We start from the raw sequence: 24,160 nt of genomic DNA, 5'->3' as shown, positions 1-24,160 counted from the left end.
CCACAGAGATGAATTAAGACCTAGTATTCCATATCTTCGCTTAAGAATCATAGGCTTGTAGGATACACTTTAAATACATTGTTTGTTCCCCAGAAAGTCTGTTTGTTGTAAAGTTCCAAAGAAGTGGGGAAACTCTCTCAGTTATTGCATTGTCCTGTTCATTTCAGCTTGGCTTGGATGGAAAGGGGTTTGAACCAACACTGGAAGCTTTGTTTGGAGAGAAGGGATTTTTTCCAGACACTGCAAGCAAGGCCTTGTACTGGGTTGACGGCAGAGTGCCAGAGCAGGTTTCCAAGGTGCTTTTTGACTATTTTGGTTACTCCCAGGATGGCAAGCAGGATCAGGTATGCGCAGCACGGTATTGCTATCTTTACACGATAATTACAGCACTTCCCCCTTTTTTGTATATGATACTTCTTCTCTTCTGGTAAGCTAAAATAGAAATCATTAATGCTATGTAACAGTGTTTTTTTCTTAATTGTATGTGTGAGGGGCCTTTGTCTGGAGACAAATCTGTAAGAATTGCATGTGCAGATTAGCTGACATTCACTAAGTAACTGTTCTAGATATATGATCTTACAGATTTCTTATAAATCTGTTTTACTACTTTCTGACTGAATTTTCAGGATATCATGAAAGGAATAATGCTTAACCTTGAAAAACTGATAAAGGAATTGGGCAACAAGGAAGCTCCTGAAGGAAGAGCATATCTGAGAATCCTGGGAGAAGAACTTGGGTACATGAAACTCAATGATTTCAAATTGCTGGGAAGCATGATTTTAAAGAGTGTTAAAACTCTTCAGACTATTCCCGAAATGGTATGTTTCTGATGCACCAATGTGTATTATTAATTTGGGTTTTTTCTACAAGATTTTTTTAAGATTTGGGTTGTGTTTATTATGTAAAAAATGGATATTTGATACTAGCATGAAAACAAAATTATTTAAAATAAGATATCCAGGTTTAGTCTGAAGGACTCTGAGAAACCCATGAAGATTCCTCAATAACCAAGTGGAGTCCTCCTGGAAGATGGGTGAAAGGAAGGAAAAATGGAAGGTTCAGCTCTTACTGTATGATTGAGATATCTACTGGAACAATACCCAAAATCTTAGTGTTGGCCATTATGTTACTACTAAATTTCTAATTAAGAAAAATGTATATTATTATTAAGCAATAATTCATCGTGTTAAAAAGAAAAGATGTAGCACTGTTTAAGAGTGTTTGGTAAAACCCTTCTTTCATTGAAGTAAAAACCGCTTTGCCGTTTTGAGGAAGCCAGAATGTTACATGTTATCTAAACCAATTCACCTTTGTATGTGTATGTCAGGGTAGGTGATCTGTGTGTATCAAGGCAGGTGATAAAATCTAGTATTCCTTTAATGCTGAGATTTTGATAAACAGTCTTTAGTACATTTTTTGAAGCAAAGAATCTGCAGAAATTAGATTTCCGTGCTCTATATGAAATTAATTTTTGGATTATACAGTAACAATCATTCCATGATCAATTTTTGAAGTATGAAATGTACATATTCCAAAGTGTAGGTTTGTTACTGTTCACTTCCTTGTTTGATTCACAGATTGCACAAGCCATCTCAAAAGGTGTTGACAGGGATTTATTTGTCCACTACATGTTTATGGACAATGAGTTTGAGCTCCCAACTGGAGCAGGTTTGCAACTGAAATTTGCCTTGTCTGGAATAGCAACACCTGGGGCCAAAGTAGCTGTAAAGCTTCATCAAAAAAGTGTAAGTGTCAGCAGCTGTGTATCTTTTGTCTCCTCCTAGTAATCTACAATCTCATTTAGGGATAAAACTGTAACATCAGAAGAATTTTAAAGACTACAAAATACTCTTGAAATGAAAAAAAAAACACCTTACATATTAGAGGTCTCCAATTAATTTGTGGATGACATTTACATTAAAGTAAGAAGTAATACATATAAAAAATTAAGTATGAGACATCGTAATATTTATGAATTCAAAGTATTTTAATCACCCTTTCAAAAATAATCCTTTTAACCTCTGTTTATTTCTTTCTCCCTGCTCTCAAATGAGAATAGCATGAAAGCTACAGCTCGTGAATTTGCTGTTCAAAGCAGTTAAAAAAAAAAAATTATGTGGCCAATTCAAAGTGAAAATTTTGAATTTCAGTTAAAAGAAATATTGAAAATTGAGTTAAATGAAACATTTTTTGTTCTGAAAGGAAACATTTTTAAAATGTAACAGTTAAAGAGCATGTGACAGAAAATTAATTATTTGGTTAAAATAAAACCAATTAAATATTTCCATTCTTTTTTACAGTTTTAATAACTATTTTGCTCTAATTTAGTCAATAATTTATATAAATTTCTCAATAGTTTCAGTTGACCTAAACTTTTAATTTTCCATCATATACATGATTTAAGTAAAACTAAAAATAAAAGTCCTCAAATTTAGTACTGAATGCCTTTTAATTACCTTTGGAACTTTTTCCAGAATTTTGCATTCTGTCCCTTGTTTCTGTAATGGCCAAACCAAAAGCTTGAAAATAAGCTGTTTTCTATTTAGAGAAATTCAAATCTTGGATCCATTTCTTTTTTGTCAAATAATTTGCTCATTGTTTTTGAAAATTGCTGGGTTTCTTACAATGGAAAACTGGCTCTTCTCTTCAGATTTAAAAATACATGCAAGTAGCTTCACGTGCAAAATCTTTCTGAAGCATGTGTATTTTTACATTAAAATAGGTTAGGTTCCTTGGTATTATCATCTTGCTGTATTTGTTACATTACACTTACCACGTACATGTTCCCTCTGCTTATGTAACTTGGGAATCAAATTTTTTTAATAGCAAAATCAATTATATAAGCCTACCTCTAGATATCAAGAGTATTACACTTGTTTAATAAAACCAGTAAGAAGTGTATTGGGCAAATAAATATACCATTTTGGTTTTATTAAATAGATGCAAGCAGAACTCATTGCTAAACCTTCAGTAGCAATTGAGTTTGTAACACACCTGGGAATAAACATGCCTGAATTTGCTAGAAGTGGCGTGGAGATTAATTCTAATATATTCCATGAGTCTGGAATTGAAGCACATGTTAGTATGAAAGCTGGACAGCTGAAATTCAGCATTCCTGCTCCGAAGACTCCAACAAAGCTCCTCAGTATCAGGTAATGAGAACTGAATGAGAACTTCCAAGGCTATATTCTTCCTTTCTCTTCTTCATTTTTATTGTGATGGAATTGAGAGGCTAGGGCAGGCATGGAGAAATTTTCAGTTCAGAAAAATCCCAGACATTGTAAAACTGGGATAACTTCTTTTGCAAGATAAGCAAATAGCCCAGATAAGTGGCAACCGGGAGTCATGGCTTACAGATTCTTTAATTTGTCACTATTTTCTGAAATTTTCAGCAAGACTCTTACCATTTCTATTATTTTGTTTTCTTTCACATAAAATTATTATAATAGCAATGCCTATTTTTAGATTGAATTTAAATAAACTACTTGCATTAATTTTAGAGAGGGTAAATGGCTCAATACACAGAATTGTAATTACCAATAGTAATACTTATAATAATAAACCACTTGATCATTTAACCACCAAATGTTATTTCATTAAGCCCCTACCTTAATAAGTGATTTTTATTCAGAAAATAACCTTGTTAATAGGACAATGTCTGAACACCTGTCCTGGGAATAAATGGCTCACTTTTCTGTTCCAGCAACACGCTACATTTGGTGTCTTCAGCCAAAACTGAAGAGATCCCACCTCTGATCGAGAACCGAGAAACCTGGACTTCTTGCAAGCCTTTCATTGCTGGTCTAAATTTCTGCACCAAATTATTGTACTCTAATGCCAGTGCCACAGAGGCAGCTCCGTATTTTCCCTTGACTGGAGAATCCAGGTGAGTCATATCAGCTTTATCTATGTTATTGTGTGTTAACTCTTAGGGCTTAGTATCTACAGTACCCTCTCACATAACACTTACCTTTAAAAATCTTTAAAAACAAACTAGCATGAGCAGCTCAGAAGGAGAGCTATTGAGAACTGTATGATTTCTTCTGTTTGTGGTCATGGACAAAATAGTTATTTACAAGACATTTGTTTACTTCTTCTTTAGATTCGAAGTTGAAATGGTGTCCACAGGCAAAGTGAAGGAATACTCTGCAACTGCAAACTATGACCTGCAGAGAGAGAGAAATGACCTGATAGACACCTTAAAGTTTGCTGTCCAGGCAGAAGGTAAGAGCCTGAAAAACTAATATGGTTTAGCTCAGTTTTGAACTGCATCATTTAATGGGAAGAAGATTTATATGAATAAATCATAATAGAATTCTTTACAGTATAAAATAGAATACCATTTTCACACCCAAACAGGCCAACACTTTAATACCATTTCATTTCATGTATGTTATCCCAGTGCAAGATTTTCATGATCAGAGGCTGATTTTGTATCCAAAAATTCCTTCCCCATGATTTAAATAAAAGTGTAATGTTGGTAAATGGAAGCAAGGAAGAGAAGTTAATGGGTTCTATATAAGCAAGAGAAAAATACCATTTCTGATGACATACGGAAGTAAACCATACAAATTGAGAAGAACTGTATAAACAGCAAATTTTCAAAGGGAGAATCTGTGGGATGGAAAGTTTACGTAACAAAAGTAGTGACGGGATTAGTGGATAAATCCATTCTGTGTTTAGAAGATGAGGAGAAAAAAGATGACCCAGTTTCTGATTCAGACTTATTAAAGGTTGCATTAGAACCTCAGGGTAATATAGCTTCCAGTTGATCCTTTTTTATTCTTCTTTTAAGAAAAGTCCAAACAGATTCCATAGTTGCTAATAACCAAAGTACATTATCTTTTCCAGGTGTAAAGCAGCATGAGGCCACATTGACCTTCAGGTACAACAGGGACAGAAAGATTTTGACCAGTGATGTCCACATTCCAGATGTTGATGTTGACTTTGGTACAAACTTCAGAATTACTGATGAATCCGTTCCTGGGAAGAAAGCATATATCTTTGTCTTAGACTTTAACAACAAGAAGATTTCTGAAGTTACTCTTACTGGCCAGATAAGGTAACTCAGAAAACCACTTGGACTTTTACAGATACTTTTGGATAAGATAGCTAAATGTTTTATTGAAGGTAGAAAATTTTATCCCATTTTGGAGAAACTGCGTATATAGAGAGACACAAAAACTTGTCGTTCAAACCCTCCTTAAAAACCCTTCAAGTATTTTATTTGTAATCCATCATGTATACATCAAATAAATACATCTAACACACCAACTGATCTTTCCTACTATATGTATATATATAATTTGTATTACAAGTTCCTTGACCTAGTTCTTCCATGTTTGCACACACATGACTACAGGAATGACATTGTACTAGTGTTATTGCAGGTGTGACAGTCCAAGGATATAAACAAGGCAAGGTTTGTTCAGACGGGTATTATCTTTTACTGGATATGTTTGGCTCTAAAAAAAAGTTATTACATCTCCCCATGAAGAAATCTAATGGCACTCAATAAGCAACAAAACCAAAAATAACTGAGAGCTTCCTGTAAAAATTCCCACGCTTCACGATGAGAATATTTCCGGGAACATCTACAGGGGAGCTAACAAAAATGTTCAGCCTGCCAGGGTTTCTAAAATTATCTGCCTCACAAACCCATAGTGAAATGAGCTGATCACATTCTTTAATAAACCTCAATCTTCCATGGAATTCTGTGATCTTGATGGTGCCCCAGGGAGTCTTTGTCTTTGCTGTTCATGCAGAATTGCCTCTGATATCAGTGGGAGCTTTGGACAGATGTCAGGGACCTCAATTCCCTTTCATTTGCACTAACATAATATTAGAAGTTTGCTCAAGTCAACAAAGTTACAGAGATATAAAATAAATGTGAATAAAGGAAAATGAAGCCCAGTGGCATAATATATTTTGTCAAGTGTTTTTTTTCTATGTGATTCATGGCCACAGTCTGTATCCATAGTAGAGAATTCAGCTTGAATAAGGAGTTCAGAATTTGGTTCAGGTACTTTATCAAGACAGGTACATATTTCCATCCATTTCAGTATTATGAAATTAATACAGAATAATTATTGTGTGTATCTGCATAGTAGCATTATAATAATTTAGCATAGATTTCCCAAAGTAACTAGCAGAAGCAGAAAACATTCACTGAATTGGAGCAGAGTTTACAAGTTTGATTCAATCTATTTTTTTATAACACCTATTATGCCTTTACGATAGTTTTAAATGCTGAAATTGCTCCTGAACCATAAGTGAAAAAGTAAAGTGAAATGTTTTTTATTCACATTTACTTTTTGCTTTCACAGATATGCTGGAATGGAAGAGGCAATGTTAAGAGGCACTATTTCTATTCCTCGCCTGCAAACCGAACTTAGAACCGAAGCATTGGTTAATTATTCACCAACCAAAGGATATCTTCAGATGAGCTCATCTGCAACAACTCACGGAAACTCAATTTCAGAAAGAGTTCTTCTCAGATATGGTAGGGGCAAAAACATGATCCACGTGTACAACCTATAAATGTAAACATCTTGTTACACTAGTTTATGGTATATCCCTAAATAGAATAAGAATATTACTAATGTTACCCTTTTTTTTTAAATTCATGATTTTCAGATTCAGAGAAAGTTGAGCTAGAGTGGAATTCAGGTGCCAGTGCTGCTGTGAAAAAAATGTCTTCTGGCTTCCCAGTGGACTTTTCAGATTACCCAAAAACTTTAGAGAAGCATGCCAATGAACTGCTGGATCGGAAAGTGGCTCATACAGATATGACACTGCGACATATTGTGTCACAATTTATCGTGGTAGGTTTCAGCCTACAGCAGATATTACAGCTTGACCACATAGCCCTGGTGAATTCTTGCCTCCCCCATGGAAGCCAAAATGGGAACTACTTGTAAAAGCACTCATCAGATTGAATAAGATGTATATTTCCAACTTGATCGAATCAGTCACTTTATCAGATGCCTAGGGCTCAGTATATGGATAGTTACAATGGCTTTCAGATAACTTACTGGGAAGTCCTAAAACTTGTTATTTACTTTGAAAAACTTGTCTCCTCATTGCAGGCAACCAACACCTGGCTGCAAAAGGCATCAAAAGGTGTCCCCTATGCCCAGACTCTGCAAGACAAACTAAGTGGACTGCAGGAACTGAACATTCAGAAAATTAACCTGCCTGTTATTACCATTCCTGAAGAACTTTTCCTGAAAAGGTAGGGAGACAAATTAGGATAGTCACACAGGAAACTGAAAATAGATATTTGTTCATATTTTTGTGCTATTTTATTTTACTTTGTTTTATAGAACAGTGTGGAATTGCCGTAAGCATTAGCATAAAATTGGAATTGTAACAAAGAGTTTTAAGACCAGAGAGATGAAATTATATGGAGGAAATGATGCACATCTTTAATACAGATTGGACTTTACAGCAGTCACTCCTGCAGTATATGAATATATCCTGAAGTATTCTGTAATATAGTAATGAGAACTGAACAAAAATACAGCGTTCAACAATATTTAAGCCACAGAACTAATGAAGCAAGTTTCCCATAGATTTGTGTCCTGCATCCTTACAGACCCTTTGTCTTTGGCCACAACCCTAATATCTCTACTTTTTCCTGTGCAGTCTTATCGGACAGTTCTTCCCATTCCCCTACACATACTGGTTGACCTCCACCAATATAGTACCCTGACCTCTTCCCATGTCTGACTCCGTCTGTCACTTGCTCAGAGGCAACACATGCCATGGTTGCGCACATATGGACTGGATGCTTGCATGAGTCTGGGCCTATCTCCTCCACCTAATAGGGAACAGAATTTGCATGAATGTAATTACCCTTGAGGCATTTACCCTCCTGTCAAATTTCATAGAAATCATCCAATGTGTTAAAAATTTCTAAAAAGTAGGGTTTGACAAACAAAAAGAGAGACTGGAAGGCAGATGAATAGTATATTTCTTCTGTTTCTAGGAAATTAGACTGTAAGTCAGCCAGAGTGGATCTAGACTTTAAAATGCCCGTGCACCTGCTAGGATTTGCTCTTCTTATAGTTCCTAGCACATACGGTTCTTGCCATTTAGTGTTCCTATCACATTGCTGCTCTGCCTATGCATAAGAATTCAAGGAACTTGTTGCTTGGTAGTATCTTCAGAATATACTCACAGCTACCACAGTGATAAATAGAAACATGTCTGTATAGTTTTCCCATAAGCTAGGGAAATATTGATGGCTGAAATGAATGTAAAGGACAACAGAATCTAGTGTAAGACTGGATTACAAAAACAGATGGAGAACAGTCTTGCATTTTGTCTCTCTTAGCATTGTTTTTCCATGTACTATCTTTCACTGTGGTAATATGAAACTATGTTAACGACACACATCTCTGTTGTTTCTATTGTGTTCCTAAGCTAAGTAGAAGCAAGGAAAACACTGCTTTTTCTCCCATTTTCTTATCAGCAGTGCACATTACAATAATAATAATAATAATAGGAACTTCTACTGCTCTGTGATGTTGCTTTTTTAAGCATTTGATATAAAGGAACAAACTTCAAAAATGTTTCCTTAATTTTCATCTTAGGATGTAGCTCTAAGTGTAAAAAAAGAAGATTTTGTAATATAAAAGACCAGTTAGGCAAAGAAAAGCATCTTTGCCAGCTTATTGTTCATGTACAAATTAAGGCCGAGTTTCCTCCTGTTTTGCCTTTTCGTAATTACACTTTTTCCCCAGAAGCTTTTCAGCTGACGATCCATTTTTTCCAGTCCTAGCTCCTGGTCAAATGGTTAGATTTTTATTTATTTTCATTCAGAATAAAATAAATGCTAAATATTTGGATTAAACTTTTGAAATGCTTATCATCAGAAAGATAAATTCTTTATAATTTAGGTTCTTACAACTTCTAATGCTAATAAGACTTTTCATGCATTTCTGTAAGAATACATCACTTTTTTAAAGAACATAATTGCCTTTTTCTGGTACTTAGCATGCCACATTGCACAAGTGCAGCAGTGGTTTTGGAGGACTTTTTTTTCCTATATGTCAGCTATTTTCATTCAAATTCCTTCATTTTGAGGATCATTTTCATGCCAATACATCTTTTCATTAATGTTCATAAAGTAGATTTGGATTCTCAGAGTAGAAAATTAAATGCAAGATTCATAACAGTTGTGTATTTATCCCCTTGAATGACACTTGCCACCTGTGAGCTAAAGTTAGTTAAGCTCTGAACAAAGAATCAGGAACCTTTGAATTCTAATGCAAGGTCTTACAGAAAGAATGTGTTTCGGCACTACTTGACCTATGAGTCTCCCTGATTATGAAATAAGGGGAAAAAAACATTGACAGAATTCACTGATACTGAAAGTGCTTTCAGTAAATTCTGATAGATGAGCGCTTAAAAGATGCTGATAGTAATAGATGATCATTACATTTATCTCTAAACCTAAAGTCAGGACATTGATATAAGCATGTAAGTAAGCTCAGTATCATGGGAATAGTAGAAATCATGGAAATTTCTGTATATGCTTCATGGACTTGCAGTTTCTAATAGAGTCACTTTTATTTTCTAGTGAAGGCCGGATCAGATACATTTTAAATAAAAACAGTTTTCTAATTAATATCCGGCTGCCATTTGGTGGAAGATCATCCCATGACATAAGGGTGCCACAGACGGTTAAAACACCTCCTCTGGTAATGGAGTCAATGGGAATAAGTGTGCCATCTCAGGAATACAGAATCCCGACATTTACTGTTCCAGAATCCTATCCTCTTCGTGTGCCTTTACTTGGCACTTTAGAGGTCTCTGCTAATGTGTACAGCAACTATTACAACTGGACAGCAGCATACACTTTGGCTAATACCACCACAGAGAAAGCATCCGGCATAAGAACTACTTACACCACAAATGCTGATTCAGTTTTTGAGCTACTTTCCTACAGTGTGAAAGGTAAGAATGTGTGCTAAATACTGCAATGTTGGCAAAACTACTTTAATGACTTTATTTTCCATGTATCAGGTACAGCACATTCATTTTCCTGTTGCTTATTTAAAGAAAGGTGTATAATCTCAAATCACTTTCTCTTTGTTTTTAAAGATATTATGTGAGTCTGTTTATTCAGGCACTAAAGGTGAAGTCAGTTTAATTCAATAAAGACTCTTAAGGTCCGTATTTTCCTAGATATTACCTACTGAAGAAAAAGTCCTTCAAAACTGAAGGCACGATCCTACAAATACTTGTGTATCTGACAAGTCAAGTGTTTTCAAAATCAGGTGTGCAGGTGTACATGTAGGTATGCCCACAGTTTATTTCTCACTCTATTTTTATATATAGATAGATGTATTTTTTTTTATCCTTTATATATGTCCATATACTGCCATAACTAGATCGCAGTTATCTCAGACTCAGACTGGATAGGTCTTAAGACAGGTATTTTTAAGTTAGTTCCTCTAAAATTGCAGTTTGAGTTCCCAAATTGCAAAAGGACAAGCTAACTTCAGTCTTTAATAAACTCACCACTATAAATGAAGCATGATAAAGAAAACATTAAAAAACAGGAAAGTTAAATATGGGTTATTCTTGAGAGTCCATCATCTTAATTTAGGTTTAAATAATGACATAACTTCAGTTTGTTTCACACAATTATATTTAGTAGAGTAGTGTAGAGGTTTAATTTATTCATAGTGCAAAACTTTAGCCTGAAATATCAAAATAATAACAGTTTTTACAGAAATATTCAGGATTTACCAAAACATTTTGTCCTTTAAAGCAAAATGTTATAATAACAGTAATTGCAATTCAAGCAGTAACATAAAAGCTTAGTGGCATCAGGCAAAGTCTTAAAGACAAAAAGGTATAAATTACACCAGTATCTTTTGTCTCCTTTTTCCTATTTCAGGTTCTGGAGAAGCATCATATAACAGAAATGGATTCACCTGTGCATACGAAAATCACCTGAAGCACAGGCTTTTAACATCAGTTTTTAAGTTGGCCAGGACAAAGAGTTATGAACCTAATCCAGTTGCAAACTACACCATATCACTTATGGCATCCAGTACTCTGGGTCCTCAGCTTTCGTTTTCTGGTGATATTGTTTCTGAAAGGACAAATAACGTGAAAATCAATAACGTCAAGATGGAAGGGCAGCTGGAAGTGGCTTCTGTCTTTGCAAGAAGCATTTACACTCTATCAAGCTCATACAATGAAAAGAGACGGGTTTTAGAAGGAAAATCAAATCTGAAGTTGGATTCTTCTTACCTTCAGGCTACCAATCAGATATCTGGCAGATACACTGATGATTTATTTTCCATCACTTCAGTTTCTGATGTACAAAGCGGACTATTAAAGAACACAGCTTCACTGAAGTATGAAAACAGCCAGCTGAAAATGACATCTGAAACAAATGGGAGGTATCGACATATTGCAGGTGTCAATAAGCTTGAATTAATTTTGTCAAAGAAGATAGCAGCACTTCGATCTGAGTACCAAGCCACCTACAAGCAAACCCAGTGTTATGCCTTGTTTGCAGGTTCTCTCAATTCCCAGGATCTTGTTTTCAACACTGATATCTCTATGACTGATCAAAGGAATCGAGCTGCACATAAGTCATCACTCAATGTAAATCAGTACGGTCTAGCCAGCAGCGCAACTACAAATGTGCAGTTCAGTCCACTGACAATGCAGAGTGAAATGAATGCCAAACTTGATACTGCTGGAGGCTCCATGTCACTATCTTCTTCTGGGCGCTATGGTAAAAACAATGCAAAATTCAATCTAGGTGGAAGAGTGAGCCTAACGGAAGTAACACTGGGAAGTGAATATCAGAGTACAGTTCTGGGTATGGACAACAAACATGTTTTAAACTTCAGAGTTAATAGAGAAGGACTCAAGTTTTCAAATAATTTGCAAGGATCGTTCAAAGAGATTAAGTTGGAGTACACAAATGACTTGAATATTCCTGGCTTATCCTTAACATTTGCTTCGAAGTTAGACAACAGCTTCAGCTTTGACAAGTTCCACAAGCATGTTTTTGACCTACAACTGCAGCCTAGCTCACTTACAGCTAAACTGAGCAATAATGTTAAATACACTAAAACAGAAGTTTCCAACAAAGCAGAACTGCTTTTTGAGCCTCTGAAGCTGAACTTGGGTGGCAATGTCAGAGGAGCCTATGGAGCAGATGAAATAAGGCATACCTACACCATTACATATGCTGATCTAGCTGCAAACTTTAAAACAGATACAGTCGCAAATGTTCAAGGCACAGCAGTGAGTCACAGAGTTAATCTGAATGTGGCAGGACTTGCTTCCTCAGTTACTATGAACACAAACTGTGATTCCAAATCTCTCCGTTTCAGCAATGCTGTGCGTTCCACTATGGCCCCATTTGCTATCAGTGCTGACATACATACCAATGGTAATGGAAAGCTGATTGCTATGGGTGAACACACAGGAGACCTTTACAGCAAATTCTTGTTTAAAGCAGAGCCTCTTGCTTTCACTTTCTCCCATGATTACAGAGGATCTACCAGTCATAACCTGAAATCTAGAGGAAGATACACCACCCTGCTTGATAACAAAGTTCATATGCTTTTTACTCCATCAGAGCAGTCAAGCGCTTGGAAATTGAAAAGTCAGCTAAACAATAACGTATATTCACAAGATCTCAGTGCTTACAATGATGCAGAAAAGACTGGTGTGGAACTTAGTGGAAGAGCTTTAGCAGATCTCTCTGTAATGGATACATCAGTCATGCTACCATTCACATCTGAAGAAGTTAATTTAATTGATGTATTGGACCTCAGGGGCAGTGTGTCAGAGCCTCAAGAATTCAGCATCTCTGGCTCTGTGAAGTATGACAAAAACAAAGATATGCATGTTATTAACCTACCATTCTTGGAACATTTGCCAGTTTACTTTGAACAAATCAGAGGCATTGTTTTATCCACACTGCAGGCTATACAAAGTTACCTGAAGAACATTAACATAGAACAACATATGAGAAAATACAAGGCAACTTTGGATAAACTGCCACAGCACATTAATGATTACATCGACAAATTAGATATGAAAGGCAGAGTTAGCAGCATGAAAAATAATTTCATTGCTTTCACAAAGGACTACAGAATAACATCTGATGATCTCCAAATTATGCTGGAAAAATACATGGACAATCTTCAAGAAATACTGTCTAAGCTGCAGGTCTATCTGATACAAATTGAGCAATACATCAAAGATCATTATGAACAGTATGACTTTAAAGCACTTATTGCACAGCTTCTTGACCAAATAGTTGAAACAATGACAGCTCTAGATAACAAATATAAGATAAGAACAACTGTAGTTGACACTATTCAAAAATTGCAAATTTTTTTTCAGCAGTATTATCCTAGCAAAATTGGAAGCAGCACTTTGGCTTGGATTAAAAATGTAGATGATGAGTACAGGGTTACAGCTAGGATACAGGAAAACCTAGAACAACTCAAGATTCAGATTCAGAATATCGATGTCAGACGCATTGCAGAAAATTTGAAACAGCAGATTAAAATGTTTGATGCAAAAGAAGTTTTAGAAAAATTGAAGCGTTCATTACCAATTGAAAAGATTAATGAAGTTCTTGAACAAATCAAAGACTTTATTCTAAATTGGATGGAGGAGTATGAAGTGTCTGAGAAGATCAGCACTTTCCGAGGTCATATGCACAAACTGATTGTAAAATATGAAATTGATAAGCAAGTATATTTTTTAATGGACAGAATGATAGAACTGCTTAACCAATACAGAATAAAAGAAACTATCCAGAAACTGGCCATCTACCTGAAAAGTATTGATGTGAAGTCATGCTTTGATAAAGTTGTTGCTTTTATTGATGATGCTGTCAAGAAAGTGCAAACCTTTGATTATGAAATGATGATTAAGGAAGTCAACAAGTTCCTTGACATGGTTATTAAAAAGCTCAAGTCTTTTGACTATAACCAGTTTGTTGATGACACAAATAACAAAATCCGAGAAGTGACCCAGAAAATAAATGAGGAACTCAGTAATCTAGAACTTCCACAGAAAGCAGAAGCACTGAAACAGTATATGAGAGATTTTAGAACTGTGATTTCAAAATGTATGGAACAACTAAGGGACACCAAGCTTGCTGCAATAATTAATTGGTTCAAGGAGCTCATAAACTCAACAACATTTGCTAATCTGAAAGCCAAGGTAAATGAACATCTGGAAGACCTGCGAGAGAGGATTTCTGAAATGGATATTTCTCAAGAATTCCAGTGGTATCTTCAGAAGATAAGCCAGTTCTACAATTCTGTTGTCACATACATTTCTGACCAGTGGAACATAGCTTTTAAGAAAATCCTTGCTTTGGCTGAAGAGTATGATCTAAAAAATTGGGCTGAAAATTTAAACCAGTTTGTTGAAACAGGATTTCAAGTCCCTGAAATCAGTACTGTTATAGTCACTGTACCCGCCTTTGAGGTTAGTCTCCGAAGTCTTCGGGAAGCAACATTTCGAACACTAGACTTCATTGTTCCACTGACTGATCTGCATATCCCCTCCTATGAGATAAATATTAAGAGACTAAAGGACATGAAAATCCCAATGAAATTTACTACCCCAGAATTTACAGTTCTAAATACCTTTAAAGTTCCTTCCTATACAATTGACTTGAATGAGATTAAACTTCAGATTGTGAGAATGATAGACAAACTCATGTCTGCTGAATTTCAGTTGCCAGCAATTGATTTGTATTTTAAAGATCTGAAGATGAGAGATATGCCTTTTTCCGACATTTCTTTCCCAGAAATACAAATGCCTCAGTTTCAAATACCAGAATTATTGGTTCCAAAGCTAAATCTAAATGAGCTCCAGATTCCTAACATGAAGATACCAGAGTTCCAGCTTCCACATATCCCACATACTGTGACTGTCCCTACATTTGGCAAATTGTCTGGTGCTTTCAGAGTCACCTCTCCATTCTTTACACTGTCCACACAAGCTGAGGTTCATAATACTACAACATCTGCAAACAGTCCAGAATTTGTGACCTCCCTTTCAGCTCAAACAACATCCAAATTAGACTTCCTAGTTTTCAGTGTTATTGCGGATTCACGTCTCTTGGCCCCTGAGATGAAGCAGCTGAACCTTAAAAATTCCATGAAGGTCAACCACAGGTTCCTTAAAGTTGATCACACCAATGAAGTAGTATTTTTAGGGACTTCGGTAGAAGGTGAAGCTGAAACTCGAGCAAACTTACATACAACGAAAAATTCAATAGAACTACAGAATAATTTAATGGTCAAGCTGCAAAGAAAAATTTGGATGCAGAGTGGAACGGCATATTCCCACAGACTGAATATTCCACAAGCTGATTTCTCCAGCCAGGCTGATCTGGTCAATAATATGACAACAGAGGTAGAAGCAGGACATGTATCATTTACTACCACTGGTAAAGGAAACTGGAAATGGGCTTCTCCTAATTTCTCTGATGAAGGCACTCATGATTCACATGCCACTTTCAGGGTGGAGGGCCCAATTATTACATTTTCTGCCAACAACAGAATAAATGATAAGTACCTGAAAGTCAACCAAGCTATGAGATATGAATGTGGTTTCCTAAATTATGCAACACTTCAGATTCAGTCTGAAATTGAGTCACAGCGTGTGGGACGTAGTGTTCTGAATGTAAAAGGCACAGGACAGCTTGGAGGAATGAAAGTAGAATTAACAGGCTCTCACAATGCTCGGCTCAATGGACGGATTACTGGAACTGTAAATAACGAGGTTTCCTTCTTGGCACAACCTTTTGAAGTTCGTCTATTAACAAACAATGATGGAAATGTGAAAATCAGTTTCCCAATGAGACTGACTGGCAAAATTGACTTCCTGAATAACTATGGTTTTGCACTCAGTTCCTCTGTTCAGCAGGTCAGCTGGCAAGCTACTGGCAGGTTCAATCAGTACAGATATTCCCATAATATGTCTGCTGGCAACAATGATGACAGAATTGAAGCTCATGTTGAAATGAATGGAGATGCTAACCTGGACTTCCTAAATATTCCTCTAACCACTCCTCAACTTCAGATTCCCTACACTGGAATCAAAACTCCTCAGCTAAAAGATTATTCACTGTGGGAACAGGTAGGCCTGAAGGATTTACTGAAGACAACACGACAATCCTTTGATTTAAATTTGAATGCTCGGTATGAGAAAAACAAAGACATGCATGTAATCCCACTTCCTTTAGCAACAGTGCATGAAGCACTTAATAAATACATAATTTTCTTCAACAAGTATTTTGAGAGAGGAAGAAACACTGCTTTAGATTTTCTCACAAAGTCATATAATGAAGCGAAAACAAAATTTGACAAATACAAAATACAAACATCACTGAACAAACTACCACGGACCTTCAGGATTCCAGGATATACCATTCCAATTGTGAATATTGAGGTTTCTCCTTTTACTGCTGAGATGCCAGCCTTTGGCTACATGCTCCCAAAAGAAATAAGCACAACAGGATTCACAGTCCCATTTATTGGCTTTTCAGTACCATCTTACACACTAGTCTTACCTTCTCTGGAGCTTCCAGTCCTTCATGTCCCACAGGATCTACGCACTCTAAAGCTTCCTAGATTCAGAATCAACAGCCCGTCAAACCACATCCTAATTCCTGCCATGGGAAACATTACTTATGACTTCTCATTTAAATCCAGTGTGATCACTTTAACTGCAAATGCCGGGCTGTTCAATCAGTCAGATATTGCTGGGCAACTCAGTGTCTTATCCTCTTCTGTCATTGATGCACTGCAATTTAAGCTGGATGGTTCAACAAGTTTGACAAGAAAAAGGGGGTTGAAGCTGGCCACAGCATTGTCCCTGAGTAATAACAAATTTCTAGGAGGAAATCATGACAGCACTATTAGTCTCACAAAGAGGAACATGGAAGCTTCAGTGGCAACAAATGCAGAAATCAACACACCAGTTTTAAAAATGAATTTCACCCAAGAACTTTCTGGAAATACTAAGTCTAAACCCACTCTTTCCTCAGGGCTAAAATTAATGTATGATTTTAATACTCCTAAATATGGCACCAGTGCTAAGGGAGGAATTGCTCACAAACTTGCTTTAGAGAGCCTTACATCTTACATATCAGTAGAAACTTCTACAAACGGGGATATTGATGGAGTATTTTACACTGGAAATGCATTTTCTGGAAGTCTAGACCATGAGGCAAACACCTATCTGAATGCTAATGGAGCTCGGTTATCTCTCAAGCTTGAGGCCCACTCCAAAGCAGATGGACTCTGGAACAGTGAATTGAAAGAAATACTTGCAGCTGAAGCATCTACGCGTCATGTTTATGCAGTGTGGGAGCACAATGGGAAGAACCATGCACGATATACACCTCTTTTCACAACAACGGGGGCTCAAAGATGCAAAGCAACCTTAGAGCTGGCTCCTTGGCGTATATCGGCAGATCTTCAGATTCAAGCCACTCAGCCAAATTCCTTCCTGGACATAGCCTCAGTTAATCAAGTTATCGTAGTGAAAATCAATACTGCAAACCAGAAAGTTGGCTGGAAGGGCGAAGGCCAAATTCAGTCATTATCTCTCAGTCATGATATGCAGTTATCAAATGAAAAATCAAAGGCAAAGTTTGATATTTCTGGATCTTTGGAAGGATACGTGGACTTCCTCAAAAACATACAGTGTCCCATTGCTGAGAAGAGCTTATGGGATATCTTGAAGTTGGATGTCACTACCAGTACTGACAGAAAACAGTACTTAAATGGTTCAGCATCCCTCGTGTACACAAAGAGTGATGATGGTTACTTTTTCCCCATACCTGTGAATAAGCTGACCGATGGCTTCACTTTCAGTATTCCTGAGTTACACCTAAAGGCTCCAAGCCCTGTTCTCAGCACTCCAGAGTTCACAGTTCCTTTCACGACTCTCCAGGTCCCGGCATACACCATTGACTTGCGCAACATAAAAATTCCACAGACATTAAACACAATGCCATTTGATGTCAATTTACCCACACTGCCAAAACTAAGATTCCCCAAAGTGGATGTAGGAGCCAATTATATTACATTAGAAGAATATAAAATACCATATTTTGAGGTGACAGTACCTGAATACCAAATAACTGTGTCTCAATTCACTCTTCCAAAGAGTATTTCTCTTGGCAGTTTCCATGTAGATCTAGATGAAGTAGCTAATAAGATTGCAGATTTTGATCTGCCTACAATTACAATTCCTGAACAGAAAATTGAGATCCCCCCTCTCAAAATATCCTTGCCTGCTGGAATTTACATCCCATCATTTGGTGCCTTGACTGGATCTTTCAAAGTTGCTTCCCCTTTGTACAATGTCACCTGGAGAACAGACTTAACAAACAAAAAGGACTCTTTCGAACAGTCCATTGACTCTACCTGCAGCTCAACATTGCAGTTCCTGGAATATGACTTGAATGGTAAGACATTAAAATTCTGTATGCCACAATTTTGGGGAAAATATTGTATACTGGGGTTTTTCAGATTTTTTTTTTTCAGGACTTTGTATATGAAGGTGTTGCTGTCTATTTAGCATTGACATTAGATTATACTTCTTTGTCATCAGCAGCATTTTTTCATAAATTATTATGAGAGTCTCAGGTAGTCACCCTGAAGGCTAATGACTAGATATATGTATAACTAATGTCATACTGTGAAAAAAATTGAAAAGTTCTCTTTTCTGTATAGCAGTTTCTTACTTGAAATTGTGAACCTAACATTCCCCCCCTTACTTACAATAATACATGTAAAGGAGAGAAGGCAGGCTGACTTTTTATCTGATTCAGTTCAGGTAAAGAAATACCTATCTTTTTCCTTAGGAACTCAGCATATTTGATTTCAAAAATTTTTTCAGCTCAGAAAACTCCAGAGTCCCATATAGCATCGAGTTCTAGGCTTTATAATAATACTAAAAATATACATCAGAATAAAATTCTAAACTCTCAGGAAATTAGAATCCTCATTGATGATCTGCATGAATGCAAAATGTTATATCCATGTTGTTCTAAATATAGAGAAAAATTTAGTTTTAAAATACTCCAGTTGAACAAATATTTTCATTTCTTTCCATTTGGGGCATTATGGGCATTCAGTTTCTTGATGCATAATTTTACATACTAGTAAAACACCCCACAACTGGCCATCTAACATACAACTGGATATGTATTTTGTATTGTTTGCTGGTAACTTCTGGAAATACACACATGTGAAATCTTTCTCACAGTTGTTTCAAACTACAAATATGAAGAAGGCATGTTTCTTATGAAGACAACTGGCAGCTTTTCACATCGTGACATGAGCGCGAACTACAAGGAAGATCTTACTGTTTTGGGAATTAGGTAAAGATTTGCTCTAATTATATAATTTATAATAGACAAAATTGCCAATGATGTATTGTTGCTTTGATCTCTAATGCTCCTGAGTGCTTTGCTGTAATTAATAATAATGTATGTAGCTACTCTGTCATAATTATTGGCTGTGCTTTTTTCCCTCTTGAGATAGCTGGAAAGCTGTTGCCTCTCAGCATTTCTAGAATAGCTTTTCTCAGCAGCCCCATTTCAGAAAACTGCTGAGATATAAACACAGTATTTTATAACCAAAGCAATTCTAGATCCAACCATCAACATAGTTTGTTGGGTTTTTTTCACTGGATCCCTCTGTCACCACAAGCCATCAAAGAGTAATTTCTACTTACAAGTACTGGTACTAGGGATTACAGAGTTGACCTTCTAACTGCCTGTTTTGATCTGCAAGTGTTGTGCTGATATATCCAAAGGACAGAGTCTGTGAAGGCAAGTACAAATGCAGATAAAAAATACTGCCTATACTTGTGTTGATGGAAAAAATTGCAGTCAGCTTATAGAAGGCTGTAGAAAGCTGACAGGGGTACAGCTACAGGTTTTGTTTTGCCGCCCTAAGTTAATGAGAATTCTCAACAGAGCTCAATATAGTTTTATCTAAAACAGGACAATTGGAGTGACGTGAAGTTTTGAATGCGTTAGGCTAAATCCTAAGAAATATGGATAGTAAAACCCTACATTTTCTTTCAATGACAAAGGCATTGTTTACATACATATATATACACAAAATAATAGGTGGTATTGTATTTAGACACACTGCATTGGGTTTGTGCTTTGTGCATTCCTTCATAGCTGTGTATTCACTGTTGTTGTAGAGTCATGGACAACACTGCATCACTAGACATCATCAGCCCAACTTTTACAGACATTCATATGCGTTATCAAGAGACTGACAGGAGTTTATCCGGCTCAGTATCTTCACCCTCTGCTGGGACCTTGGGCTATGTCATTGAAATGGACACTGATATTTTCACAGCAAAAGTTTACTACCGAACTCGGGTAAGCTTGGTATAAGCAATAAAAAGCAAAAAGGTTGGGTGGGGTTAGAGGAAAAGTTCCCTTTTAAAGTTTGTGTATGTTTATGTTAAGACATAAGTTAACCACCCTTTGTCCAAGGAAAAAGTATATTATCAGTCATTAAAGTTTTTGTTTCTTACACTGGCTTTTCCAATACTAGAAGTAGCATCTGTGTGAAGAGGCTGTTTCAGCTCCTCCACACAGTTAATTTTGCCCTCTCCTATGATCAAGAAGACAACACCCACTGAAACTGAAGAAAGTACAAAGCCAGTTTTAGATAAGCCACCCATCAGGTTTAATGTATACCCATCAGGCTACTTATAATTACTACAAAAGTGGCCATTATAGGAATCAGGACAGTGGAAGAAGTCAGACCATCTGTAGAGTGTCTTTTTTAATCCATTAATATATCAGAATACATTATGAGAATTAAAAACCTTACTAGATTTCCTAACAAAACATGCTATTATTATTGGCATGCTACAACAATTTCAAACTTAAAATCTTACCTTCCAAAATTATATATTAATTTAGAAATCACAAGTAACTCATAACTCACTATTAACTACTGAAAACTGGAAAACTTGTTTATGTAAATAGATTCTCATTCAAGGATCTTTGATTACTCTGAGTAACTCTCTAAATGGTCTCATCAATTTAAATGATTACAAAATGAAATCCTCTAATATTTTCATATGAAGAAAATGCTTTTTGAAATAATTTTAAATGATTTCAAGAATGAGTAGAAGGCTCATTTTCCCAAGTAATTCACATGCCTTATGAGACATGATAGGCATTTAATACAAAGGAAGGAAAAATCTTATTTGCAGTCAAACTTTAAAAACCACCAGACTAAGTTATGTTCTGGTCCTGCTGTTTGAAGAGGCACAAAGTAGCTTGATACAATATAGTTTCTTCCAAAATAATGTTTTAAGATGACAGAAAACAAAGAGTAGACAAAAAACTGTAGTGTATTTGTCCTACTATATAATAAAATAAAAGATACAAAATGAGAATGTTGAAATACACTCATAAATAATACTGGATTTGTTTTATATACAAGCTACCTTTTTCTTATCCTGTTCTATATTTTCAGTCTGCTCCTCAGAAGGACATTGACATATTAAAAAGTGAGATATCCTTCAAGAAATCTGACCTAATTCAAATGAAATTCAACTGGAAAGAAGATGCTGCCAAAGACCTGCTGTTGGGTATACAAGAAAAAGTACCTAAAATGACAAATTCAGTCTATAGGTATGTTAATCGGTATCATAAGGAGCATATGGGACTGGAAATCAGTGCTGCCACCTTAAAGATGAAGAACATCATGCAGAATAATGCTGACAAAGCATACGCATTGGCTGTTAAACAAATAGATCAAATAGATGCTCAGCTTCGCACAGCTGCCAATGAGGCCTCTGGCAAATATCAGGAGATGAAGGTCAAAGCTAAACAGCTGTATCAAAAAGCAGCAGATCAAGCTGAACAGTTTGACTATCAAAGAATAAAAGCAAAGCTTTTGGATGCTACAATTGACATAATAGAAGAGTATCACAAGAGAATAAAACACTTAATTGACTCAGCCATTGAATTCCTGAAAACCACAAAATTCCAGGTCCCTGGGGTGTCCGAAAAGTACACTGGTGAAGAAATATACCTTATGACCACAGAGAAGGTAGCAAAAAATGCTGATTTATGCCTTTCAAAACTTCAGGAGTACTTTGATGCATTGATTGCAGCTATCAATGAGATGGAAGTCAGAGTTCCTGCTTCTGAAACAATTCTTAGAGGTCGTAATGTACTTGATGAAATTAAAGAAATGCTGAAACATTTGCAGGAAAAAATCAGGCAGACATTCGCCACTCTGCAGGAAGCTGACTTTGCAGAAAGGCTTAAGCAACTGAAACAAGTAGTGCAACAAGTTTTTCAGAAGGTGGAAGAAACGGTTAGAAGTTTGCAATCCAAAAATTTTGAAGACATCAAAGTCCAAATGCAACAGCTGTACAAAGATGCAATGGCTTCAGACTATGCACAGAAACTGAGATCCTTGGCAGAAGATGTTAAAAAATACATTTCTCAGCTTAAAGATTTTAGCCAGAAGACATTCCAGGACCTTTCAGAAAAACTGCGCCAGCTGCTCCTCTATGTAAAGGCTTTGCGGGAGGAATATTTTGATCCAACTACACTTGGATGGTCAGTGAAATACTATGAGGTAGAAGACAAGGTACTAGGATGGCTGAAGAATCTAATAGATACACTAGTGAGTTGGCACAACAAGTATGTTGGAGATCTTGCTGACTCGGTTACACGCCTGACAGACCAAGTAAGAGAATTGGTGGAAATCTACAGCCAGGAATATTATGACCTTATAACTGATGTTGAAGGGAAAGGAAAACAGAAGGTCATGGAGCTCTCATCTGCTGCTCAGGAAAAAATCCGATATTGGTCTGCAGCTGCTAAGAGGAAAATCAATGAACATAACAAGCAAGTCAAAGAAAAACTCCAGGAGATCTATGGGCAGCTTAGTCATTCCCAAGAAAAGCTAATCAGTGAGGCCAAAAGGTTAATTGATCTAACTATAGAAAATTACTCTGCATTCCTACAATATATCTCAGAGCTTCTTCGTTGGTTTGAGCAAGTAACAGCTGAGAGCATAAAGCCGTACATCGCTGTTCGTCAAGGAGAGCTTAGAATAGATCTGCCCAAGCCATTTGACTGGCAATCCATTTACCAAATGCCACAAAAAAGCAGAGAGGCACTCAGAAAAAAAGTGGAACTAACACGCACACTGATTCAGCAAGGCATTGAGCAAGGCTCCAGGAAATGGGAAGAAATGCAAAGGTTCATTGATGAACAACTTGCCACCGAACAACTAAGTCTTCAGCAGATTATGGAAAATATACAGCAGCGCATGAAGACCTGAATGGACATGCAGAAGAGGAGAAGTAATAAGTTTGTATCACAATGTATTTAAAAATAACAGCAATCAGCATACTGGAGCTTCAGGTAGATACTGTTTGAATCCGAATTTGTAAGTGAAAACTGAATAATCTACACTAGGTTATTTTAATAAGCTTAATAAGACAATAAATGAGTTCTTTAGTACATTTTTGTGTCATTCATTACAGCTACTTTTACTTGGACCATAGGGCTTAATCCAACAATTGTCAAGGTCAATGGGAAGTCTTTGCTTTGATTTCACTGTATGTTGGATCAAGCCAATAATGTGCAATACATATTGTAAATAGTCACAAAAGCTAAGGAATACATAGAATAAACAGGGTTTAAGATAAAGGTCACATTCATAAGCCAGTTGAAGAACGACTTGGAAACACATCTATTTCCCAGCATAGAACCACCTTCATAGATAAGTTTGGGAGAAAAAGAAAAAAAGAACATGTACAAAAATATGAAGAAAAAAATTACTTAATTCTGGAAATAATATCAAAAGGTGAAAAAGAACATAAAAATATAAACATATATAGAAATCTGACTCCTGGAAAACTGTAGATAATAATACCAATGTTCTGTTAAGAAAAATAAATCTACGCTTGTATCAGTTTTCAGAAAACTATGCAAAGAATTTTAGATGTGTTTTCTTTCTTCTGGCTAATTTACAATTCAGAAATACAGGGTTTTCTTACCTGTTTCCCCATGATATTTCTGTTTTCACATCAAATTGTCTAACTTTTACTTATCACGAGTTTAGTT

General features: G+C 36.3%; 1 protein-coding gene across 1 annotated transcript in view; it reads left to right on the top strand.

Moving 5' to 3' along the window:
• Nucleotides 1–23,850, top strand: part of APOB (apolipoprotein B) — a 37,410-nt gene extending 13,560 nt beyond the window's left edge. Inside the window, exons 15-29 of the mRNA XM_010584252.1 lie at nucleotides 168–344; nucleotides 627–818; nucleotides 1,578–1,745; nucleotides 2,941–3,152; nucleotides 3,704–3,886; nucleotides 4,103–4,224; nucleotides 4,852–5,062; nucleotides 6,327–6,502; nucleotides 6,637–6,824; nucleotides 7,089–7,234; nucleotides 9,587–9,963; nucleotides 10,913–18,493; nucleotides 19,297–19,411; nucleotides 20,248–20,431; nucleotides 21,546–23,850. Of these exons, the coding sequence (XP_010582554.1) occupies nucleotides 168–344; nucleotides 627–818; nucleotides 1,578–1,745; nucleotides 2,941–3,152; nucleotides 3,704–3,886; nucleotides 4,103–4,224; nucleotides 4,852–5,062; nucleotides 6,327–6,502; nucleotides 6,637–6,824; nucleotides 7,089–7,234; nucleotides 9,587–9,963; nucleotides 10,913–18,493; nucleotides 19,297–19,411; nucleotides 20,248–20,431; nucleotides 21,546–23,372 (11,859 nt within the window). The 3' untranslated portion in view covers nucleotides 23,373–23,850. The remainder of the gene's footprint in view (nucleotides 1–167; nucleotides 345–626; nucleotides 819–1,577; nucleotides 1,746–2,940; nucleotides 3,153–3,703; nucleotides 3,887–4,102; nucleotides 4,225–4,851; nucleotides 5,063–6,326; nucleotides 6,503–6,636; nucleotides 6,825–7,088; nucleotides 7,235–9,586; nucleotides 9,964–10,912; nucleotides 18,494–19,296; nucleotides 19,412–20,247; nucleotides 20,432–21,545) is intronic.
• The last annotated feature ends 310 nt before the right edge of the window (nucleotides 23,851–24,160 follow it).

This window comes from Haliaeetus leucocephalus, unplaced genomic scaffold (assembly GCF_000737465.1).
Source record: "Haliaeetus leucocephalus isolate CR32 unplaced genomic scaffold, Haliaeetus_leucocephalus-4.0 Scaffold964, whole genome shotgun sequence".
In the NCBI taxonomy this organism is placed as follows: Eukaryota; Metazoa; Chordata; class Aves; order Accipitriformes; family Accipitridae; genus Haliaeetus; species Haliaeetus leucocephalus.
This window is presented reverse-complemented; position numbering and strand designations above follow the sequence as displayed.